At 46.2% G+C, this 24,550-nt stretch overlaps 2 protein-coding genes across 2 annotated transcripts in view; one reads left to right on the forward strand and one right to left on the reverse strand.

The window, feature by feature from the left end:
- Positions 1 to 24,550, forward strand: part of KCNB1 (potassium voltage-gated channel subfamily B member 1) — a 104,245-nt gene that overhangs the window by 31,676 nt on the left and 48,019 nt on the right. The gene's annotated exons all lie outside the window — the stretch shown is intronic.
- On the reverse strand, positions 12,331 to 18,256 carry LOC120918949. The gene is made up of 2 exons (XM_040330861.1): positions 12,684 to 18,256; positions 12,331 to 12,457 (listed from the first exon to the last, which is right to left on the reverse strand). The coding sequence occupies exon 1, from the start codon at positions 17,773 to 17,775 to the stop codon at positions 13,114 to 13,116; it is 4,662 nt and encodes a 1,553-aa protein (XP_040186795.1). The 5' UTR covers positions 17,776 to 18,256; the 3' UTR covers positions 12,331 to 12,457; positions 12,684 to 13,113.

A 24,550-nucleotide genomic window follows, 5' to 3' on the forward strand; every position in this document is an offset into this window, starting at 1 on the left:
GGATTGGGGTAAAATAGAGAAGTATAGGTGGATTGGGGTACAATAGAGGATCAGAAGGGGGATTGAAGCTGTAAGGGAGGCTTTATCCCACCCAAAGCTCTACAAAGCCTCTGAGCTCTGGGGCACAGTACAGGACTTAGTAAAGTTGTGAGAAAACACATAACGGCTCCAGGCAGGGAAGCGTTAATACGACGCTGAATATTATTTGGGGAGGTGATGACAGAGCTGTACACCTTACACCTCCACCCGTCGCTGTAACTCAATCCCGTTCATTTCAGCCATGTGAACAATGGAAGAGAACGCAAGTGAAAGACAAGCCAGAGACTCACAAAGGACATTCAATCCGCCCGTCTATAACAGACGCCGCTGACTGAGCCCCATTCACTCCTCACTCCGCCATCTTCATATTACTGGAGGTGCAAATGAGTGAATTGTGTGCGGAGTCCAATGCCCCCCAACTGCTCACGACTTGGTGATTGATTGTGACTGGTACACCGCTCATACTGTACAGCAGTGCTTCTCAATCCTGTCCTTAAGTACCCCCAACAGGCCATGTTTGCAGGTTTTCCTTTATCTTGCACAGGTGCTTCAAATCAGAGTCCGTGGCTTGGTATTTTGTACAGCTATTTTACACCAACACCGTACTGTGATCACCACACCGCTCACACTGACACCATACTGTGACCACCACACCGCTCACACTGACACCGTACTGTGACCACCACACCGCTCACACTGACACCGTACTGTGACCACCACACCGCTCACACTGACACCGTACTGTGACCACCACACCGCTCACACTGACACCGTACTGTGACCACCACACCGCTCACACTGACACCGTACTGTGACCACCACACCGCTCACACTGACACCGTACTGTGACCACCACACCGCATACACCAACACCGTACTGTGACCACCACACCACTCACACTTACACTATACTGTGACCCCCACACCGACACCGTACTGTGACCACCACACCGCTCACACTGAAACTATACTGTGACCCCCACACCGACACCGTACTGTGACCACCACACCGCATACACCAACACCGTACTGTGACCATCCACACCGCTCACACTAACACCATATTGTGACCACCACACCGCATACACCAACACCGTACTGTGACTGCCAAGGAAGGAGTACAGAGATGGGGAGAGAACAGGGGGGAGACTCTGCTGTATGTTGATATGTAGTGGGGTAAATTATCTGTACAGAAAGTGAGTCTGTTGTATCTCAGCGGTCTTCTCTGTTGTTTTTTTGCTGTTCTGGATCTGTAGGATCTGTTACATCCACGTGCCAAAATCTGAATATTCATCAGATAATAGAATTATTAGGTTTTCTTAGCATAGCTGTTAATACTTGACACCCAGTGTGTGTGTGATAATCCCAGTGTGTTATGTAAATGTACAGCCTTCGTGCTGGATATAAATTGTGACTTTTGTATTTCTTGTGTGCCGCATGAGATGCAGGATCCTCTCCACTGCTTATTGCACCCCTCACTTACAAGATCTGCCTCTAGAATGTTTATATCTGCCCCTAAAGGGGGGCACCACTGCCACTCTGCTCCTTGCTGCACTCGGTACTAATCAGATCCACCCCCTAGATTGTTTATATCTGCCCCTGCAGGGCTCACCACTGCCTCTCCACTTATTACTGCACTCTGCACTAATCAGATCCACCCCCCGGATTGTTTATATGCTCCCCTTCAGGGTTCAACACTGCCTCTCTGCTTATTATTTAACCCTGCACTAATCAGATCCACCCCCTAGAGTGTTTATATCCACCCCTGCAGGGCTCAACACTGCCTCTCCGCTTATTACTGCACCCTGCACTAATCAGATCCACCCCCTAGATTGTTTATATCCACCCCTGCAGGGCTCAAAACTACTTGTCCGCTTATTACTGCACCCTGCACTAATCAGATCCACCTCCTAGATTGTTTATATTCACCCCTGCAGGGCTCAAAACTACTTGTCCGCTTATTACTGCATCCTGCACTAATCAGATCTGCCCCTAGAATATTTATTTTAACCTCTGTTCCTCACTCCCCTACCCCAACTCTTTATGTTTTGGAACTTATTTTTTATTTGGGAGGGGGTACCTGGTTTTGACGGCGATCTGAGTGTAAGTTTGCCCCCCCTTCCCCTGCAGGTCCCAGAAAGCTGTGGGACCAGTCACAAAGTGCAGCGCGGCTCGCACATGTGCAGTAGGAAGCCGACTGTGAAGCCGCAAACAGTTACAGCCGGGATCCCAAAGAAAACATGCCGGCGCCTGGATGGTCGAATAGCTGGCTCGTGTGAGGACAGCGCTGGATCCCTGGACAGGTAAGCGTTCTATTATTAAAAGTCAGAAGCTACAGACACAGCTACAGACACAGTGCCCTCAACATGGTGGGGGTACCTTGCCAGGGGGTACCCCCCTGGCAAAGCACAGCACCTTGTTACCCTGTTGATGAGGACAAGGGCCTCTTCCATACAACCTTGGTCATGTTGTTGTGGGGGCCTACAAGTAGGGGACAGGAAGCCCCCCAACCCTCATATGAATATGGGGTTCACAGTACCCCTAAGCATTCACAAAAGAAAACGTAAAGAGTAAATAAACACACAGACACCGTTTCACATTCATTGTCAATCATGTCATTCAGCAGTCCAAAGTTGACCCGCCGAAAGAAAAAAAGCCAAGGTTTGGCGGATAACGGCTGATATAAACAAAGGGGTGGGGCCTCCTGGTGACATCATTGATCACATATAGAGATCATCAATGATCTGGGTACCTTCAGAAATAAAGTAGCATCGGGAAGGTTTGAAGCCTTTGCTCTAAATGAATTGTCAGCTCTTTTGCCAAACACCCAATGAGAGCAGACACAAGTGAAAGGTGCTTATTTTTTTGGGCTTGATTTTGTCATCGGGGAATTCGAAGAGTGCCGCCCTGGGTGACGGGAACCAGAAGACGCGTCCAACATTTTCCTCTGTTCTTTGTCTGGGATAATGTAAGAGGGTTGATTCTGCTGAATCGGCTAATCATACCGATGAGATAAGTGAGCCCTTAAAACTGCAGACAGATCACAAAATGTATCATATTTATGCACGTGCACCTCATTTGATTAGAAAGCTACAGCACAGGCGCCTGATGGAAATGTTCCCCAGACTGGCTCGATATGTGTCTCTAGGGGTGGAGGAACCCCACCAGAGCTTACACTGAAGGAGATCTGTTATTAGACACAGGGCGTCCTATACAATTACCCCCCCCCCCCCCTTTCCGTACTACACAAGGCATCGTACATCTCCCCAGCTAGGTGTGGGCCAGTATTCCTGGTGGAGTCCCAGAACTATGACCTACCGTAACCTGGGGCCCTAAAGAAGTGATATTAAAGGTTCAAGTTTTCAAGTATCATCCTTACCTCCACTGTGCAGTTCGTTTTGCACAGAGTGGCCCCGATCATCCCCTTCTGGGGTCCCACCGGCTCCTCCCCGCATTAGATAACCCCCTCTGGGAAGCTCTCTCCCAAGGGGGTTACCTTGCGGGAGTGCTCCCGTGTCATACACTCGGCGTCCATAGTGTGATGTGACCGTGTGTAGGCTCCAGCGGACATTTGCTGTCGGAATTTCCGACAACAAAAATTTGAGAGCTGGTTCTCAAATTTTCTGACAACAAAATCCGTTCTCGAAAATTTACGATCGTGTGTGGACAATCCCGACGCCCACAATTCCACGCATGCCCTGAATCAAGTACGAAACGGAAGCACTCGGTCTGGTAAAACTAGCGTTCGTAATGGAGATAGCACACTCGTCACGCTGTAACGGACTGAAAAGCACGAGGCTGAAAAGCACGAATTGTCTCTCACCAAACTTCTACTAACACGACTGGCATTGATACTCCCTTTAATAGGACCGTCATACGTCTTGTACGTCACCGCAGGGGTAACGTTACGCCGGGCGTAATGCCCCGTACACACCATCACTTTATGTGATGAAAAAAAACGACATTTTCTGTGAAGTAAAAAATGACGTTTTTGAAACTTCAATTTTCAAAGACGAAGTTGCCTACACACCATCGTTTTTCTCACAATGTTCTAGCAAAGCGAGGTTACGTTCACCACGTTTTTCCATTGAAGCTCGCTTCATAAGTAGCTTCTGGGCATGCGCGGGTGAAAAAACGTCGTTTTAAACGACGTTTTTGCTACACACGGTCAATTTCTGTGAAGTAAAAGTTGACGTTTTGAAAAACGACACATAAAATTGAAGCATGCTTCAATTTTTTTTGGTCGTTTTTTAAAAGACATAAAACGACGTTTTCCCCCACACACGGTCAATTAAAGTGACGTTTTTAAAAACGTCATTTTTTTTCATCACATAAAGTGATGGTGTGTACGCGGCATAAGTCTTACGCAAACGACGTAAACAGATACGCCGGCCTGGCGTACGTTCGTGAATCGGCGTATTTGCACATTTAACAACGGGAACGCCACCTAGCGGCCAGCGTAAATATGCATCTAAGATACGACGGTGTAAGTGCCTTACGACGGTCGTATCTTGGCAACATTTAAGCGTATGTCATTATGAGCATATGCTTAAATTTGCGCGGGCTCAGATTAGGACTTACGACGGTGTATGTACTGATACGCCCGTCGTAAGTCTTTCTGAATCTGGCCCAATGGTCTGTGTGGTCTTTTTCTGCTGTCACTCTTCAATGATTCTAGATTGGCCCAGCTAGAAGCTCGGAGGATATTTGGACAATTCACAAACAGTCCTCATGAAGAAGCAGCACTGATCGGTAAATGGTTTATGCTGCTCTTCTCCAGTGGAAATTCCTCCAGTGACACTGCAGAGCCTCATCATTCATGTATGAGCTCATTAACATTCTGGACACGGCCCAGCGTGCAGAGGATTATAAATGGTTGCAGTCACACACACAACATACGTACATGTAGACAGCCGCTATCTGCACACTGCTATCGCTCAATGTCATCTGGATTGTACAGAATCATCAACAGCGGGTTAAAGTCTGCTCAGCACTCCACCTAACCCCTGAGGGCAACTGACCCATGGAAGATGATTTCTGGTGTATATCATAGACCAGGGGTGTCAAACTCAATTTCATCATGGGCCGCATCAGCATTATGATTGCCCTCAAAAGGACCGGTTGTATCTGTAAGATTAGATGTCCAGAGCATCCCCTCCCCTTACATTAGATGTCAAGAGCCACCCCACCATCAGAAGTTGAGTCCCCAACTCTCCATTACATCACAGTGCACCCCCCTTTCCTTATGCTGCTGTTGGGAAGAAGCTGGATGCACTGCTTGAAAGCAGAAATTAAGGGTCTGGAGGGGGACCAGCGTAAGGCTGGAGCTCTCCGCGCGAACGACGGCCATACTTAAAGCGGAGGTTCACCCATACCTTACACATTTTCCCCTTAGATTCCTGCTCGTTTTGTCTAGGGGAATCGGCTATTTGTTTTAAAATATGATCCGTACTTACCCGTTTACGAGATGCATCTTCTCCGCCGCTTCCGGGTATGGGCTGCGGGACTGGGCGTTCCTTCTTGATTGACAGTCTTCCGAGAGGCTTCCGACGGTCGCATCCATCGCGTCACGATTTTCCGAAAGAAGCCGAACGTCAGTGCGCAGTCGCAGTATAGAGCCGCACCGACGTTCGGCTTCTTTCGGCTACTAGTGACGCGATGGATGCGACCATCGGAAGCCTCTCGGAAGACTGTCAATCAAGAAGGAACGCCCGCTCCCGAAGACCCATACCCGGAAGCGACGGAAGAAGATGCATCTCGAAAACGGGTAAGTACGGATCATATTTTAAAACAAATAGCCGATTCCCCTAGACAAAACAAGCAGGAATCTAAGGGGAAAAAAAAAAGGAATTGGGTGAACTCCCGCTTTAACATGGCAATTCTATCTATACGCCGCAAAATACCAGCTTTAACTATACGCCGGAAAAAGCCGACTACAGACGACGTTAGAAAATGCGACGGCCGCGCGTACGTTCGTGGATCGTCGTAAATCGCTAATTTGCATACCCGACGCGGGAAACGCCACCCAGCGGACGCCGAAGTATTGCATCTTAGATCCGAAGGCGTACGAAGACGTACACCTGTCGGATCTAACCCAGAAGCCGTCGTATCTTGTTTTGAGGATTCAAAACAACGGTACAACGCGGGAAATTTGAAAGTACGCCGGCGTATCAGTAGAATACGCCGGCGTACTTGCTCTGTGGATCTGGCCCTTAGTTTTTGACAAAAAAAAACAAAACAGTATTATTCCTTGCTGCAATACAAAGCCCCCTGGGGTACCTATCCTTTTCATTATCATTTGGAGTGTGCAGCACACTTACCCACGGCTAGTATTGCCTTTCTCTTGCTACTTGATGTGGAACATGACCTTTAACCCAACTCCTAGCCTTTAACCAATGTTTGTCCTAATACTGACCCTAACGTAACCTTACCATAACCCTGACCCTAACCAAGCCCTGATCTTAACCATAACCCAAACCCTAACATCAACCATGATTTCAACCCATTCCAATCTGTGATGCTGACAACCTGAACCTAACCCTGATACTATGAGCTGAACACACCCCTGACCCTAACCCAACCTAACCATCACTCTGATCTTGACCCATCCCTGATTCTGTCTTTGACCCGAAACCTAAGCCAAATCTCGGCCGGTTTCTATTGAACTGACCGATACCGGCCAACATTCGGCCCATGTGTAAAATATGGCAAAGTCGGACTGTACCTTTAGCAGTGAAACGGCCCCAAAGCACAATGTTTCCACCTCCGCGCTTGACTGTAGGGATGGTGTTATTAGGGTCATAGTCTGAATTGTTCTTCCTCCAAACACAGTGAGTCGAGTTAATGAGTTAGAGCTCAGTTTTGGTCTCATCTGACCACAGAACTTTCTCCCAATCCTTCTCTGAATTATTTAGATGTTCATTGGCAAACTTCAGAGGGTCCTGTACAGGTGTCTTCATGAGGAGAGGGAGCTTGCTGGCGCTGCAGGATTTCAGTCCATGGCGGTGTATTGTGTTACCAATGGTTTGTTTGGTGACTGTGGGCCCAACTACCTTCAGATCATTCACAAGCTCCTCCCGTGTAGTTCTGGGCTGATCCCTCACTTTTCTCATGATCATCCTCACCCCATGAGGCACAATCTTGCATGGAGCTCCAGACCGAGGGCGATTGATGGTTATTTTGTATTTCTTCCAATTGCAAATAATCAATCCAACAGTTGTCTCCTGCTCACCAAGATTCTTGACGATGGTCTTGTAGCCCATTCCAGCCTTGTGCAGGTCTACAATCTTGTCCCCGGCGTCCTTTTGACAGCTCTTTGGTGTTGCCCATGATAGTAAGATTTGAATGGAAGAAAGAGATTCTGTGGACAGGTGTCTTTTATATACATAACGAGTTGTCGTTAGGAGCTCCTTCTTACATTGACAGGACTAATCTGTGTACCACATGAGAACATACTGTAGCCAGTCTGTGGGAGCCAGAATTATTGTTGGTTGGTAGGGATCCAAATACTTATTTTATTTACTGAACTGCAACTCAATTTATAAAATTAGAATTGTGTGTTTTTTCTGGATTTTTGGTTGATATTCTGTCTCTATCATTTAACTACTTGCCGACCAGCCGCTGTCATTTTATGGCAGCAGATCGACACGTTTTTGCAAATGGCCGTAGCTGTACGTCGTCTCCTTTAAAAATACCATAGCCGGTGATCTGACGATGTGGTTCCGGCTATTGAGATGGTTCCTGTAAGGACTTCGCAGGTGCAATCCTTGCCGACGGAAATCTCCGAACCCCGGCCGGCATCCAGGGCGACGTGGAATTTTAGGAAAGTGGCCAGTCGGCCTCACGTCCTCGCTTCGCTCGAACGGCTCGCTCCGCTCGCTCGGCCTCCTGGCTCTTTTTTTAACATCCTCCAATCCACGGGGATGTTAAGAAATGAGCCTGGATGCCGGCCGAGGTTCGGAGATTTCCGTCGGCAAGGATTGCGCCTGCGCAGTCCTTACAGTTACCATCTCGATAGGGGAACCTTAACGACAAGTCACCGGCACGGACCCGCTGCATGGCGGGGGACCCGTTGCGGGTGCCCGGCGTCCATCATGTCCGCCGGCCACCTGCGATCGTAGGAAAAAGAGCCAGAATGAGGATCTGCCAATTTAAACAGACAGATCCCTGTTATGACAGAGGAGTAGAGAGAGATCTGCTGTTCCTAGTGATTAGGAACAGCAATCTGTCTCCTCCTCTAGTCAGTCCCCTCCCCCCACAGTTAGAAACCCCTCCCCATGGGACACATTTAACCCCTTGAGTGCCCCCTAGTGTTAACCCCTTCCCTGACAGTGCCATTTACACAGAAAAAAAAAGGACGTCAATTTTGTTTGGGTGCAACGTCGCACGACTGCGCAATTGTCAGTTAAAACTACACAGTGCCGAACTGCAAAAAGTGCTCCGGTCAGGAAGGGGGTAAATTCTTTCAGGGCTGAAGTGGTTAACACTCTGTATATAACACTATACGCAGAAGATGTATACGACACAGCTGTAACACTCTCTAAGGCCCCGTACACACGACCGAACATGTCCGATGAAACTGGTCCGCGGACCAGTTTCATCGGACATGTTCGGTTGTGTGTACGGCCTATCAGACAGGTTTCCTGGCCTAGCGGACAGGTTTCCAGCGGATAAAAGTTTCTTAGCATGCTAAAAAACTTGTCCGCTGGAAACCTGTCCGTTGGACATGTCCGCTGGTTAGTACGTCTAACCAGCGGACCGAAATCCTGCGCATGCGTTGAATTGATTCGACGCATGCGTGGAAGCATTGCACTTCCGTGTTTGAGAACGTCGGTGTCTTCTACGTCACCGCGTTCTCTGTCCGCGGGGATTTTGGTCTGATGGTGTGTACACACATTAGACCAAAAGCTCCCAGGAGACATGTCCGATGAAAACGGTCCGCGGACCGTTTTCATCGGACATGTCTCCTCGTGTGTACAAGGCCTAAGATATATATAAAAAAAACTGTTAGGCCGTGTACACACGATCAGTCCATCCGATGAGAATGGTCCGAAGGACCGTTGTCATCGGTTAACCGATGAAGCTGGCTGACTGGTCCGTCGCGCCTACACACCACCGGTTAAATAACTGATTGTGTCAGAACGCGATGACGTAAAACACAACGACGTGCTGTAAAAAAATGAAGTTCAGCCCTGGTTCACACTGGGTACGATTTGGAACGATTTGAGATGCGATTTGACATGTCAAATCGCATCTCAAATCGGCGGCAATTGTCGGCAATGGCACTGTCCTAATCAGTGCGACGCCGCATCTGCGATTTCAAAAAGTAGTTCCTGTACTACTTTTTGCGATTTCGGGCCGCGATTTACATTAAATTGCGGCCGAAATCGCGGCAAAATCGCGGCCGCGAAATCGCGGTAAAATCGTGCATTTTACCGCAATTTTGAATTCGCAGCAGTGTGAACCTAGGCTCAATGCTTCCAAGCATGCGTCGACTTGATTCTGAGCATGCGCGGATTTTTAACCAATGCTTTTGCATACCAACGATCGGTTTTGACCTATCGGTTAGGCGTCTATCGGTTCAATTTTAAAGCAAGTTCCTATTTTTTTGACCGAAGGAAAACTAACCGATGGCACCCACACACGATCGGTTTGGACCGATGAAAACGGTCCATCAGACCATTCTCATCGGATGGACCGATCGTGTGTACGCAGCCTAACATTCTGTATATAATGCTTTATAATAGAGATGTATACAGCACAGCTGTAACGCTCTGTGTATAATGCTTTATAATAGAGATGTATACAGCACAGCTGTAACGCTCTGTATATAACGCTTTATAATAGAGATGTATACAGCACAGCTGTAACGCTCTGTATATAACGCTTTATAATAGAGATGTATACAGCACAGCTGTAACGCTCTGTATATAACGCTTTATAATAGAGATGTATACAGCACAGCTGTAACGCTCTGTATATAACGCTTTATAATAGAGATGTATACAGCACAGCTGTAACGCTCTGTATATAACGCTTTATAATAGAGATGTGTACAGCACAGCTGTAACGCTCTGTATATAACGCTTTATAATAGAGATGTATACAGCACAGCTGTAACGCTCTGTATATAACGCTTTATAATAGAGATGTATACAGCACAGCTGTAACGCTCTGTATATAACGCTTTATAATAGAGATGTATACAGCACAGCTGTAACGCTCTGTATATAAGTTCGGCGCTCCTCTTCTTCTATCTTGCAGCCGCCTCTGCTGTGTCTTCTTCAGCAAGTTCTAAAAAGGAATTATTTATGTTGTCTGCATATTTCGGGTCCCGACTGCCAAACATGGCCAGTCACACAGGAGCACAGCCAGAGCACGGATGGGGATGACGCCCCCTATGATGTGCAAACATGGGAGGGGGAGTGTGTACTGTGTGTGTGTGTGTGTGTGAGAGAGTGTCGCTGCCAACATCTCCATCTCCCGGGACGCTGCACAATACAAGAAATCCTCTCTCTACATCCGTCTAAAAGCCCAGCCAGTGTTTATCAGAGGAGTGGACTGTATACTGTAATAATAAATATACACTCACCGGCCACTTTATTAGGTACACCTGTTCACTTTGCTTGGTAACACTAATCAGCCAATCGCGTGGCCAGCAACTCAATGCATTTAGGCATCACGTGGTGGAGACGACTTGCTGAAGTTCAAACCGAGCATCAGAATGGAGAAGAAATGGGGTTTAAGTGGCTTTGAACGTGGCATGGTTGTTGGCGCCAGACGGGCTGGTCTGAGTATTTCAAAGACTGCTGATCTACTGGGATTTTGACACACAACCATCTCTCAGAGAATGGTCCGAAAAAGAGTCAAGTTCCTCCAACCTAAACTCGCTCACCCATGTCTTTATGGTCTTTCCTTTGTGCACTGGTGCCCAGTCATGTAGGAACAGGAAGGGACTGTCCCCAAACTGTTCCCACAAAGTTGGGAGCATGAAATTGTCCAAAATGTCTTGGTATGCTGAAAAAACCCCCATCAATTGCAGCCACTGTGCCCATCAAGCGCAGCTACTGTGCCCATCAAACGCAGCTACTGTGCCCATCAAGCGCAGCTACTGTGCCCATTTGTGCAGCCACTGTGCCCATCAAGCGCAGCTACTGTGCCCATCAAGCGCAGCTACTGTTCCCATCAAGCGCAGCTACTGTGCCTATCTAGTGCAGCCACTGTGCCCATCAAATGCAGCCACTGTGCCCATCAAATGCAGCCACTGTATCCATCAATTGCCGCCACTGTGCCATCAAATGCAGACACTCTGCCAATCAAACGCAACCACTGTACCCATAAATTGCCGCCACTGTGCCCTTAAAACGCAGCTACTGTGCCTATCAATTGCTGCTACTGTGCCCATCAAGTGCCACTACTGTGCCCATCAAATGCTGCCAGTGTGCCCATCAATTTCCGCTACTGTGCCCATCAAATGCTGCCAGTTTGCCTATCACTTGCCGCTACTGTGCCCATCAAATGCTGCCAGTGTGCATCTTACCGGTCTCTGTGGGGCAGCGGGTCACGGCGGCAGTGTCCTGCACACTGTAGTGTCGCATGCGCAGTTGGCCGCCACGTGACTTCCGGAGCATTCTAGGATAGGCAGCAAACTGTGACAATACACACACTCCTAGATGTCTTCTCCATCAGGCGTCCAATCACAGTGCCTGTCCTTTCAGCCAATCAGGTGACAGGTAACAGACCCGAGCACCTGATTTGCCAAGAGGCGATTCAGTGTTAGGAAAGTGAATATTCATTTGCTTTCCTAACACAACGCTGTGTGAACAGCAAGCGCCCAGCATGGCGGCCACTGTTCACCTTTTTGGACGCCTATTAAAGCCTATGGCTCTAATCAGGTGCCTCCAAAAAATACCCCACCACTGTAATTCAGGTGCCTGAAAAGGGGGTGGCAGCGGCGACCATAGATTCATGCAATGCATGAATTTATCTATGGTGATAGAGCGGTGGCAGGATCGCACCACCGCTGATCCCTACAGTAAACCAATGTGCCCAGGGCAGCTGCCCACCCCTTGTCCCGGCCATGCCTCGTAGTCAGGGACTGACCTGAGTTTACCTAGGGACTCTACAAGCAGATTTGTTTTCTCCATGGACTTGCTGTACAAAGTCCTTCTGCATCAAACTGTGCTTGCTGCCTTACAAAAGAGAAGTGCTGCCCCTGGGTGTCTCTATTTCGTGGATGGTTTATGTTACGGCCCCTTTGGCATCGAATAAATAACAAGAGGAGAGCTTCTGACGGGTGCAGTAGTTTTATTATTTCGGAACAAAGGTGCGCAGCAGGGTTGAATATTATTTTCTTTATCTCCTTGAGCACCGTAAATATGAATATCGTAAGCACCATAGCACCATAGCACCGTGAAAACTGTAAATGACATACAACACACTTATTTACAGTTGTCACCAAAAAGGGGGTTACAGGGTTAATTACAGTTGTCTGCACACACATCTAATTACATTGAACATTCAAAGAAACATAGTTACATGCAAAGTGTCTTGGATCATATAGCGTATTTAAAACCAAACAGCATGAACAGGGTTTATCTCTAGAACATATACACCTTTATAACAATGCACACTTTTCTGCATACCTCGATCCACTTGCCAAGGGGGGTACAAACTTTAAGCTTTAGGGATTTTCTGCAGACATCTTCCATGAAATCCTATGCAGACAGCTAACATGTGGCATCTGAGATACAGGAAAAGGCTTTCTTTCTAAGACAGGAAGAAGGAGTGGTCTTGTAATCCTGCTGATCAAAACATTCCCCAGGGAACCAAAGGGAGGCAGAAAGGTTCCACTCAGCAGTAAGTGCTGAACAAGATCCACAATGATAAGCGGACAGTTACACTCCCACCAAATTATGTTATGATGAACATAACCTAAAAGTCATACATAATTTACAGAACATAACCTTGGCCGCTATAAAACATGGTACATCATACACAATTTAGCTTATAGGTACCTCTGTAACTGGCTACTGTCTTGTGTGGTGGTATGCTAGTGTATCACTAAAACTGAACTTATTTGCTTTCTATGAGGACTACTAGCTTTTGAATAGGACGTTCAATAATTGAAGGTTTTGATACATAGTCCTTCTTATCTTGCAATCTTCTGTCACCTACTAACACCTTGACTCGACGAACTAGATCATCCTTTTCTATTGTAGTTTCAATTACACGTCCTAGTTGCCACTGGCATCTGGGAGACATATCATCTTTGATTATGACAATGTCATTTACTTTGAGGTTACGTCGAGGTGTGTGCCATTTCTGTCTTGTGGAAACACTCATGAGGTATTCTCTTTTCCACCGACTCCAGAATTGTTCATTGGCTTGTGATGCAAGGGTTGTAATGGGTTTGACTTTAGGATCGTCTACAATTAGTTCTGCTGAAGAGCTTGAAGATGCGTGCACTTCAGATCTCCAAAGGAAACTAGGCCCAGATAACCAACTTGAGGTGGATATATCCGCTACATGTAGACCCCTGGATGCATGGTCGGCTGGGTTTTGGGTCGTATCCACATAATGCCACTGGGTTGGATCTGTAATCTCTCTTATGAGTTGAACACGATTGGCTACAAACACGTGAAACCTTCTTGCTTCGTTATTGATATAGGCTAAGACTACTTGGGAGTCTGTCCAGAAGAATTCTTTGTCAATTTCTATTTCAAGTTCTGCCTTCAACATGACACTCAACCTTGCTGCAGTGACGGCAGCTGAGAGTTCAAGCCTTGGGATGCTCACAATCTTCGTTGGTGCAACTCTTGCCTTGGCCATTACGAAGCTGCAATGGACTTGATCTCTGTCATTTTTGTACCTAAGGTACGAACAGGCACCATATCCTATGTTGCTGGCATCGGAAAAGTGGTGTAGTTCCACTTTCATTCTGTTACCAAAGTCTGGGGGATGGTAACATCTGGGTATCTTGATTTCCCTTAAAGCTTGCAGACTACTCTTCCAAGCCTCCCACCGTGGACACAAGCTCTCAGGAAGTGCTTCATCCCAACTGATGCCTCTGCGGCAAAGCTCTTGGAGAATGCACTTGCCACTCAGTATGAAGGGGGCTATGAAGCCTAGAGGATCATAAAGGGAGGCTACGACTGACAGGATACCACGACGAGTTGAGGGTTGATGCTTTATGTCAGCACTGAAACTGAAGGTGTCGTTTTCAATTGACCACTGAATGCCAAGTACTTGTCCTTCTGTTGTTGAGTCTGGGCTAAGTTTGACAGGTACACTAGTTGTTGCTCTTTCTGACGGAGCTATACAGGACAGGACGTCCCTTTTATTAGAGTTGAACTTATGCAGTCGTAGGCCGGCATTTTTACATAATCCTTGAGTTTCGAGGATTAGATTCGAAGCTTCGCTGACTGTTGGAACGCTAGTTAGGCCGTCGTCGACATAAAAGTTCTTCTCGATGAAGGCTGATGCTGAGGGATGTTCTGACTTGTGTTGTCGTGCAAGATACTTAAGGCCGAAATTGGCACATCCTGGAGAGGAGCTGGCACCGAAAAGGTGAACTGCCATTCTGTATTCTTTCGGTTCTGTTTCCAACTGACCGTTCTCCCACCAAAGGAACCTTAAGTAATTGCGCATTTCTGAGGGGATATAGAACTGATGGAACATCTTTTCAATGTCGCATATCACAGCAACTGCTTCCTTCCTGAAGCGACAGAGGACTCCCACTAGAGAGTTTATCAGGTCGGGACCTGTCAGCAAGGTATCGTTTAGGGAGATGCCTTTGAACTTTGCTGAACAATCAAAGACAACTCTTAACTTGTCTGGCTTCTTGGGGTGATAAACCCCGTGATGTGGGATGTACCACACTGTCTCTTCCTCTGATAATGAAGGGGCTGGTTCTGCATCACCTCTTCTGATTGTTTCTTCCATGAATGCAGTGTAGTGTTCATGGTACTGTCTATTTCCCTTTAATCTTTTCTTTAGATGATGAAGTCGAATAAGGGCCAGCCTCTTATTGTTTGGTAGTGCCAGTTGACTGTTGTCTTTGAAGGGTAACGGCATCTCGTAGTGTCCATCTTTCCTTTTCATTATAGTTTCCGAGAGAAACTGCACGAAGCGAACATCATCTTGAGACACGTACTTATCTTCATAATTTCTTTCAATGAAGTCCATTTCTAAAGCCTTTAACACATCAGCGACTGGCGGCATTGGCATTTCTTTCACTGCGACTCTGTGTACGAAGCTCTGGCTACCCTGTCTATCAAGATGTGGATTTGCTGATCCTACAATGCTCCAGCCGAGCATAGTTTTTTGAGCGAAGGGTTCATTTTCGGAGCCGATAACAACCTCCAAGGGAGCCAGTGCTGATGGGCAGTCATAACCGATCAGTAGTCCTACTTCGCAATCTTGAAGTGGCTGTAACTTGTTTGCCAAGTGTTTGAGGTGTGACCACTGGAGTGCAGTCTCCTTAGTGGGGATGTGAGACTTATCTACTGGAATGAAATCTCTTGTATAGGCTCGACGGAGTTGGACTTGAACTTCGGAGTTGAAGCCACGCACTTGCAGACCGTGAGCAATTTGGCTTGATATAACTTCGTCAACCGCTGTCATTGTGCTGAGCTTTAGCTGTAATGGCTTGGTGCTCACACTTAACTTCGATACCAGGTCTGCCAGAATAAAGGTTGAATCACTCTGTGTGTCAAGTAAGGCATAAGTGAGGATTTCCCTCTGAGGCTCCGTAGTAGCTGACAACAGAACTGGAACAATGCATGATGTGGCAGACGTATGTCTTGTCAAAGTATGGGACATAACTTTGGGAACGTTGTCGTTTGCCTTATTTCTCATGCCTACTGAATCATCGTTTGATGCCTTGACAGGCTCAGTGTCTCTCTGTATGTGCAAACAGGTTGGATGACGTCGACTGCATATGCTACACGTGTGTCTTCCTTTGCAGTCTTTTGTAGTGTGGCCCTTTCTTAAGCAACCAAAACAGAGATGGTTTTCGTGAATAAAGGCCCTCTTTTCATCGATGGTCTTTGCCGCAAAAGTCAGACATTTAGCGACACCGTGTGTTTCGTCTTTGCAGACTAGGCAAGGTGGTTTCGGTCTTGAAGCTGAGATATTTGGAACGTTGAAGGTAGAGGGCTTCATTTGAGTGCTTGTGTTGAGCGCCTTGGCTCTCTTGGGAATTCTCTCATCTGTAGTCTTGGTACTGAGGAGAAAAGGAGAGGCAATGGGGTTGCATGCAATCTTAGCTTCCCTTTGCAGGAACTCTGTGAAACGAGCAAAGGTTGGGTATTCTTGGGACTTGTCCAGCTCGTCCACGGCGATGCGACCCCATCTGCGCACGATCCATTCAGGCAGTTTCTTGAGAAGCTTGTGGTTTTCTTCACAATCATTTAGAATAGCTAGGCCTTTAACATGAGGAATGGCCTCCACACAACCTTTAAGGAAATCCGCAAACTCTCTTAATGCTACAGGGTCATTTGCTGATATCTTTGGCCATTTAGCCAACCTTTCTCTGAAGGCTCTTTGCACTATGAATGGACCTCCATACCTGTCCTGTAGGATTCCCCAAGCACCTAGATAGGCATCTTCTGAATTTCGGTAGAAGAACCCTTCCACTGCCTTACGAGCTTCACCACCGAGATACCTCTTCAAGTACAGCATTTTTTCGCACACAGGGAGTGGTTTCTGATCAATCAGCGCCATAAAGGATATCTTCCAATCTATGAACTTCAAAGGATCACCTGTGAATACAGTTGGTTCAGGTATAGGGAGACGGTTGGAGATAAGCAGACTTGCAAGTCCTGGGGTTAGACTAACTTCTTCATTTGGTCTTGACACCCCAAGTGGTGTATTTGAAGGTTGAAATGGCACAGCCTTTGGATTCAATGAGTTTCGTGGTTCATTATTTTGGCAGAGGTATTGCACATTGTGGTCTGTCTCCTGTTCGTAAATTTCAAGACTATCATAAGCGTTGTAGGCTTTCACTCTTGCTGCAGCTACCTTGACTTCATTTTCTGCTTGTAGCTGTTGTAGTCTTGTCTTTTCCTCATCCAACTTCAGTTTAATTTCTGCCTCTAGTTTGTTCAGCTTAGCTTGCTCCTCGCGCATCTGTTGCGTCGCCTTTGCCTGTTCTATTTTGGCTGCAAGATCTGCTTCTGCGTCAGCGCGTTTGCTAGATCTGGAAGTGGCTCTTGAGCTTGCGTTGGAGTCTGGTAATGACTCTGAGAGGACAGTTTCTGTTTCTGAGTTTCCAAAGACTGACTCATGCTCTTCTTTATTAAGCACCATCCTCACCCTTTCCTTCTCAAGTTGATCGTTAAAGATTTCATCTACATTCTCTAGCCGCTTGCTGATGAGGTTGCAGATTTCAGCCGTTAACGCGGTGCATGCATCCATTTTCTTAACAACGTACGGGGTAGTGGAATTATTTCGGCACATGGACTCATACTGTTGGTGCACTAACGCTTCTTTGGCTTTAATCTCTTTCAATCTTGTATTAAAGTCTTCAGTTGAGCAGAAACCTTTTAACTTTGTCCTACATTCCTTTGCTAGCTCCTTCCAAGAGTTGCACACCTTGTTGAATGCCTTTTCATTTTTCTTAACTGTTTCTTCGTGCATTTCTTTGCCCTTTTCTGTTAGGCTTCGCTCTCTAGAGCTGAATCGTACCTGTTGTGACTCTGTGGGTTTGTCTGTTTCTTCAGCAGGTGACAACATTTTGTTCTAGTGTGCCTTTGCCTTTCAAGTGTGAGTGTGCCTGAAACCTAACTTGAATGAGTGTTGGCTCAAACTTGCTACTAAGGGCTACAACAGATAACAGGTGTTCACACTTGTAACTAAAGATTAGCAAACAATGCATACAGTACTACAAAATGTTTTAAACGAATATACTGCTGACACTTTCTAACCAGACAATTAACCCTTTACCTAAATAACTGCAGTTTAGTGGATTAGGAACTTGGAAGATAGCGTTGCTTTAAATCTGACACTAGGCCTCTAAACACGAATATAATAACTTGATCACTGGTTTAGCAAAATATTAACTATTTGGCTCGCATAGTAATTAAGGGCGGCTTCCGGATCACGTATAAAGAGCCCGCTATATTTAAAAGTCCACGTGACACGTTTACTTTTTTAGCCAAGTCTCTGTTGCCAAGATGGCGTCCGCACGTGTCTTGCGAGGCGTTGGGAAGCCTTTACTCACAGTTCGATGAAGACAGCGACGCAGCTGGTGATGTCGAGTCTCCACCGCAGCGACGAGTTTTCACTGTTACGGCCCCTTTGGCATCGAATAAATAACAAGAGGAGAGCTTCTGACGGGTGCAGTAGTTTTATTATTTCGGAACAAAGGTGCGCAGCAGGGTTGAATATTATTTTCTTTATCTCCTTGAGCACCGTAAATATGAATATCGTAAGCACCATAGCACCATAGCACCGTGAAAACTGTAAATGACATACAACACACTTATTTACAGTTGTCACCAAAAAGGGGGTTACAGGGTTAATTACAGTTGTCTGCACACACATCTAATTACATTGAACATTCAAAGAAACATAGTTACATGCAAAGTGTCTTGGATCATATAGCGTATTTAAAACCAAACAGCATGAACAGGGTTTATCTCTAGAACATATACACCTTTATAACAATGCACACTTTTCTGCATACCTCGATCCACTTGCCAAGGGGGGTACAAACTTTAAGCTTTAGGGATTTTCTGCAGACATCTTCCATGAAATCCTATGCAGACAGCTAACATGTGGCATCTGAGATACAGGAAAAGGCTTTCTTTCTAAGACAGGAAGAAGGAGTGGTCTTGTAATCCTGCTGATCAAAACATTCCCCAGGGAACCAAAGGGAGGCAGAAAGGTTCCACTCAGCAGTAAGTGCTGAACAAGATCCACAATGATAAGCGGACAGTTACAGTTTACCACTGCCAACACAACAACAGTACAGTAACGGGTTCACCTGGAGTTCTGCCTTAGATGCCCAACAGATGAAACAGAAGACTAAAGCCCACCAGGCAGTATTGTATAAGGGACCACTGTTAACCACCCCCCCCAACTTCAGTCAAGAATTTCTTGTACAAACAGATGCCTCTGATGTTGGCCTGGAAGAAGTCTTGTCCAGGGAAATTAATGGGGAAGAACATCCAGTAGCATACCTCAGTCAGAAAATATGACCGCCGCAGAATTATTTAGTAGTGGAAAAAGGGGTGTCTGGTCATGAAGTAGGCAATTAGAGTCTTTGATGTATTACCCTATGGGCAGACAGTTCCTATTGATTACAGACCGCTCTCCTCTACAGTGGATTGTTTTCATCAAGAAAGCAATGCAAGGGTCACTGTGACAGATCCAACCAGGAATGGGGCTTTTGGAGGGGACTGCAGGGTAGCCTCTTTTGGATGGGGCTGCAGGGTAGCCTCTTTTGGATGGGGCTGCAGGGTAGCCTCTTTTGGATGGGGCTGCAGGGTAGCCTCTTTTGGATGGGGCTGCAGGGTAGCCTCTTTTGGATGGGGCTGCAGGGTAGCCTCTTTTGGATGGGGCTGCAGGGTAACCTCTTTTGGAGGGGACTGCAGGGTAGCCTCTTTTGGATGGGGCTGCAGGGTAGCCTCTTTTGGAGGGGGCTGCAGGGTAGCCTCTTTTGGAGGGGGCTGCAGGGTAGCCTCTTTTGGAGGGGGCTGCAGGGTAGCCTCTTTTGGAGGGGGCTGCAGGGTAGCCTCTTTTGGATGGGGCTGCAGGGTAGCCTCTTTTGGATGGGGCTGCAGGGTAGCCTCTTTTGGATGGGGCTGCAGGGTAGCCTCTTTTGGATGGGGCTGCAGGCTAGCCTCTTTTGTATGGGGCTGCGGGTAGCCTCTTTTGGATGGGGCTGCAGGCTAGCCTCTTTTGGATGGGGCTGCAGGGTAGCCTCTTTTGGATGGGGCTGCAGGGTAGCCTCTTTTGGAGGGGGCTGCAGGGTAGCCTCTTTTGGAGGGGACTGCAGGGTAGCCTCTTTTAGATGTGGCCGCAGGGTAGCCTCTTTTGGATGTGGCCGCAGGGTAGCCTCTTTTGGAGGGGACTGCAGGGTAGCCTCTTTTGGAGGGGACTGCAGGGTAGCCTCGGGACTGCAGGGTAGCCTCTTTTGGAGGGGACTGCAGGGTAGCCTCTTTTGGAGGGGGCTGCAGGGTAGCCTCTTTTGGATGAGGCTACAGGGTAGCCTCTTTTGGAGGGGACTGCAGGGTAGCCTCTTGCCTACTGACTATGGGCCCCTGGCATTTGAGGGAGCTACAAGCATTCAGGAAGATGTCCTGTTATATAATACAAGATTACATTATTACATTTAACAGTCAAGGAAGCCATGATGGTCTCAATATGGAAAAGTTCCCCCCAAGGGTTTTTTGTTTTTTTTGCAGAAAAGGGGATTAAATTGCTCAAAAAAAGGGAGGTAACCGTAAAAAAAAAATTATTGCCATATGAGATTCCAATAGCATGTATGAAATTAAAATATGAGCTCTAGTTATATAATACAACACACATTTCATCATAAAAAGCAATGTTGATACAGTAAAGCAAAACACTACATTACAGAATGTCAGCAACATGGATAACTTGACGCGTTTCGACCTGTGCTGTTATTGTCTTCCTCAGGGGGGTTAATTACTGTCAAAAAAATAATATACATTAAAGCGGAGTTCCACCCATAAGTGGAACTTCCGCTTTAAGCACTCCTCACCCCCTTACATGCCACATTTGGCATGTCATTTTTTTGGGGGGGAGTGGGGGCTTCGGTAGGAGTGGGACTTCCTGTCCCACTTCCTACTTCCACTTACGGGCCACCTAGGATACTTCTCTCGCCTTAGGCGGCCCCTCCCTCTAGGCCAGGGATATGCAATTAGCTGACCTCCAGCTGTTGCAGAACTACAAGTCCCATGAGGTATAGCAAGACTCTAAAAGCCACATACATGACACCCAGATGCAGAGGCATGATAAGATTTGTAGTTTTGCAACAGCTGGAGGTCCGCTAATTGCATATCCCTGCTCTAGGCAATCTCCTGGGACACGTGACAGGTCCCAGGAGATCGCCTGTCCCCAGTGCATGCCCGCCTGTGAAGCCGAAAGCTGTCACGGCCGGGTGCCTACAGTGTGAATGGAGGCGCCGGGGGAGAGGAGCGACGCTCCGGGCGGCTGCATCGCTGGACCGTGGAGCAGGTAAGTGTCTGTTTATTAAAAGTCATCAGCTACACTTTTTGTAGCTGCTGACTTTTAATAAACATAAAAAGGCTGGAACTCTGCTAAAAGATGAAATTGGGACAAAGATCCTATAATCAGAAAATTAAAAGAAATTGAGTATCCCAATGGATTCCATGATCGATCCTCGTCCCCCCAAGACGGAATCCAGTCCAAGGGAGCTTGCAAGAAGCCACAATCTTGACACCTCCAGAGGAAGAAACAAATGGCACCTGCGGTATAATTCCCAATGATGATATTAAATTAATATATGTTAAGCATATGTTATATGTTCAAACCTTGAGGGTACGGACCTTTTTTTGATCAATTCAATCCCTCTTTGCTGCTAAAAAACCCCTTGGAGGAACTTTTTCATATTGCAATTTTTTTCGGGGTTTTCAGCCTCTTCATTTCCAAATGTGTAATTTCTCGATTGCCATGATGGTCTCTGCCAACTTAAAACTCAGTGAGAAGATGTATGTGAAAAGAAGGCTGGTTGATGAGATTTAGACAGCCCTGGATCTTCTTGAATACTGGTGCTGAACTGTCTGGGTGGATAATGACCTGAGTCACCTAGGCTTGTCTAGGTGACTAGTTGTCAATTAGTTCATGTTAATTAGATCACTGTCAGCTATTAGTTGCTAGATGTGGATTAGCATACTGTTTGTTGGCTGTTTCTTAGCTATGTTAATTATTATGGTTGTCTCGATACCACTTTTTTGAGTATAAGTACCGATACTTTTTTTTTAAGTACTCGCCGATACCGATTACCGGTCATGTGACAGTGGCACGTGTCAGTATTTTTCTTTTATTTTTTAAACATTTTCTTGTTTTATTATTATTATTTTTGTTTTTGTTTTTTACAATGCTTTCTCTTTTTTTTTCGGTGGGGGGTTGGGGGTGGACGGTGTCTGTGTGGTGGTGTTGTTATTACTTTATTATTATTATTAACAATTATTTATTTTTTATTATTTATTGCAATTCTTCTTTTTTTTCTTTTTTTTATCAGTCCTGTTGGGGGGCTTTGGTGAGATATCAGGGGTCCTAACAGACCCCTGATATCTCCCCCTTGAGACAGAGAAAGAAACTGAGGACACAGATTCCCCAGTCACTTTCTCTGTAGCCTCAGCTGCACTAAAAATGAATGGAGAGGAGACAGCGGCTCCTCTCCATTCATAAACTGAGACATCGTAATCACAGGTTACAATGTTTGTTATTTGAATGGACGGAGTCAGTGATAACTTGTGAGAGAGCAAGCCCTGAGGCTGATACACAGACAAGGTAAGAGGCAGACAGGTCATGAAAGTATTACTGCAAGGTCATGACATTCTTCCTTAACCATTTTATTTCAAAGAACACAATAGAAAGCATGAAAAGAACCAGTATGTTCGGAACCAAGAAAGCCTAATACCGCAGGTGAAATTGGAGGCCGGTTATCTGGGTTTACTAGCTTGCTTCGGTGGTGCAGTAAATTTGGGAATGATTGGAATCATTCTCAGAAAGAATGATGTACCAATTTCTTTTTTAATATATAAGCAAAAATTGTATGAAAATCTGATACAAAAGGACTACATTTAGATTTAATACCTCGTACTAGATTAGACCCATTAACCCCATCCATTACACTCCGCTCTAGTTCTTTGGATAACCACTCTCCGTTAATTTCCTTTTCATTTCCCCAAACCACTCCTCCTGTTTTTTTCTCATCACTTACAATCATAGAGACTCTTTCAAACTGCGCCAAGGGAATAGATTTAGAGACATTTGGTGGATGGAAACAAGAAAAATGCAATAACTTATTACGATCTGTGGGTTTTACATACAAATCACTGATAAGTGAGTTGCCCAGTACAGAGATGCGTGTATCTAAAAAACATACATCCTTGTTACTAAAAGAAATGTGAAATCATAAATCTTCTACCATAGAATTTGATGCTTAATAAAATGGGTACATCGACGCTTTGCCTCGCAGTTAGCAAATACATCGTCTACGTATCTAAACCAAATACTGCAAAGTATTGATTTTGTCAATTCATTGTCAATCATGTCACCCAAGGATGTAAATTCATGATCTGTAACAGCGTCCATTGATGTTTATCCACTATCAGTCACAACGACCTCCCGGCTGTTGGTGTTTCTCCACCCAACATGAGGACCCACCCACCACCACCACCAGGGCTGGACTGGGACAAAAATGTGGCCCTGGACTTCATCCAGACTGGCCCAGGGCACAACACATCAGGATACAGTGCACATCAGGGCACGGTACAGAGCTCAGCACATCAGGGAACAGGACACATCAGGGCAAGGGGCACATCAGGGCACATAGCACATCAGAGCACAGGGCACATAGCACATTAGGGCATAGGGCACATTATGGTGCACATCGTTTACCAGCCAGCATGCAGAGTAGCGCAGGAAGCGTGTGTAATATGTTCTCTCTCCTGTCACGGCACTCACTCGGCATCCCGGTGGCCCCTCCTCTCTTCTCGTCCATCCCAGATGATGTCACAAGTAAATGGGGATGGACGAGAAGAGAGGAGGGGCCGCCAGGGAGCAGCTTGAGTGCCGTGACAGGAGAGAGAACATATTACACACACTTCCTGCGCTACTCTGCATGCTCGCTAAATCTCGATCTACCCGTCAGGCACCAGCTGTCGGCGATTGACGGGTAGATCGCCACGGACCTCCGACCGGCCCACTGAGCCATCGGCCCATTGGGAATCTCCCGGTAGTCCCAATGGCCAGTCCATCCCTGACCACCACCACTGGTAGCCAATCCCCCCACAGTTAGAATCACTCCCTAGGACACACTTAGCCCCTTGATCGCCCTCCTAGTGGTTAACTCCTGTCAGTGTCATTTACACAGTAATCAGTGCATTTTTATATCACTGATCGCTGTATAAATGACAATGGTCCCAAAATAGCGTCAAAAGTGTCCGATGTGTCCGCCATAATGTCGCAGTCACAATAAAAATCGCAGATCACCGCTATTACTAATAAAATAAAAACATATTTTTTTTTAATAATAATGCCATAAAACTATCCCCTATTTTGTAGACTTTTGCGCATCAATAAACGCTTATTGCAATTTTTTTTATACCAAAATTATGTAGAAGAATACGTATCGGCCTAAACTGAGAAAAATTTGTTTTTTATATATATTTTTGGGGGATATTTATTATAGCAAAAAGTTGAAAATATTTCATATTTTTTTTCAAAATTGACACTATTTTTTTGTTTATAGCGCAAAAAATAAAAACCGCAAAGGTGATCAAATACCACC

This window comes from Rana temporaria, chromosome 12, assembly GCF_905171775.1.
Source record: "Rana temporaria chromosome 12, aRanTem1.1, whole genome shotgun sequence".
NCBI classification, from domain to species: Eukaryota; Metazoa; Chordata; class Amphibia; order Anura; family Ranidae; genus Rana; species Rana temporaria.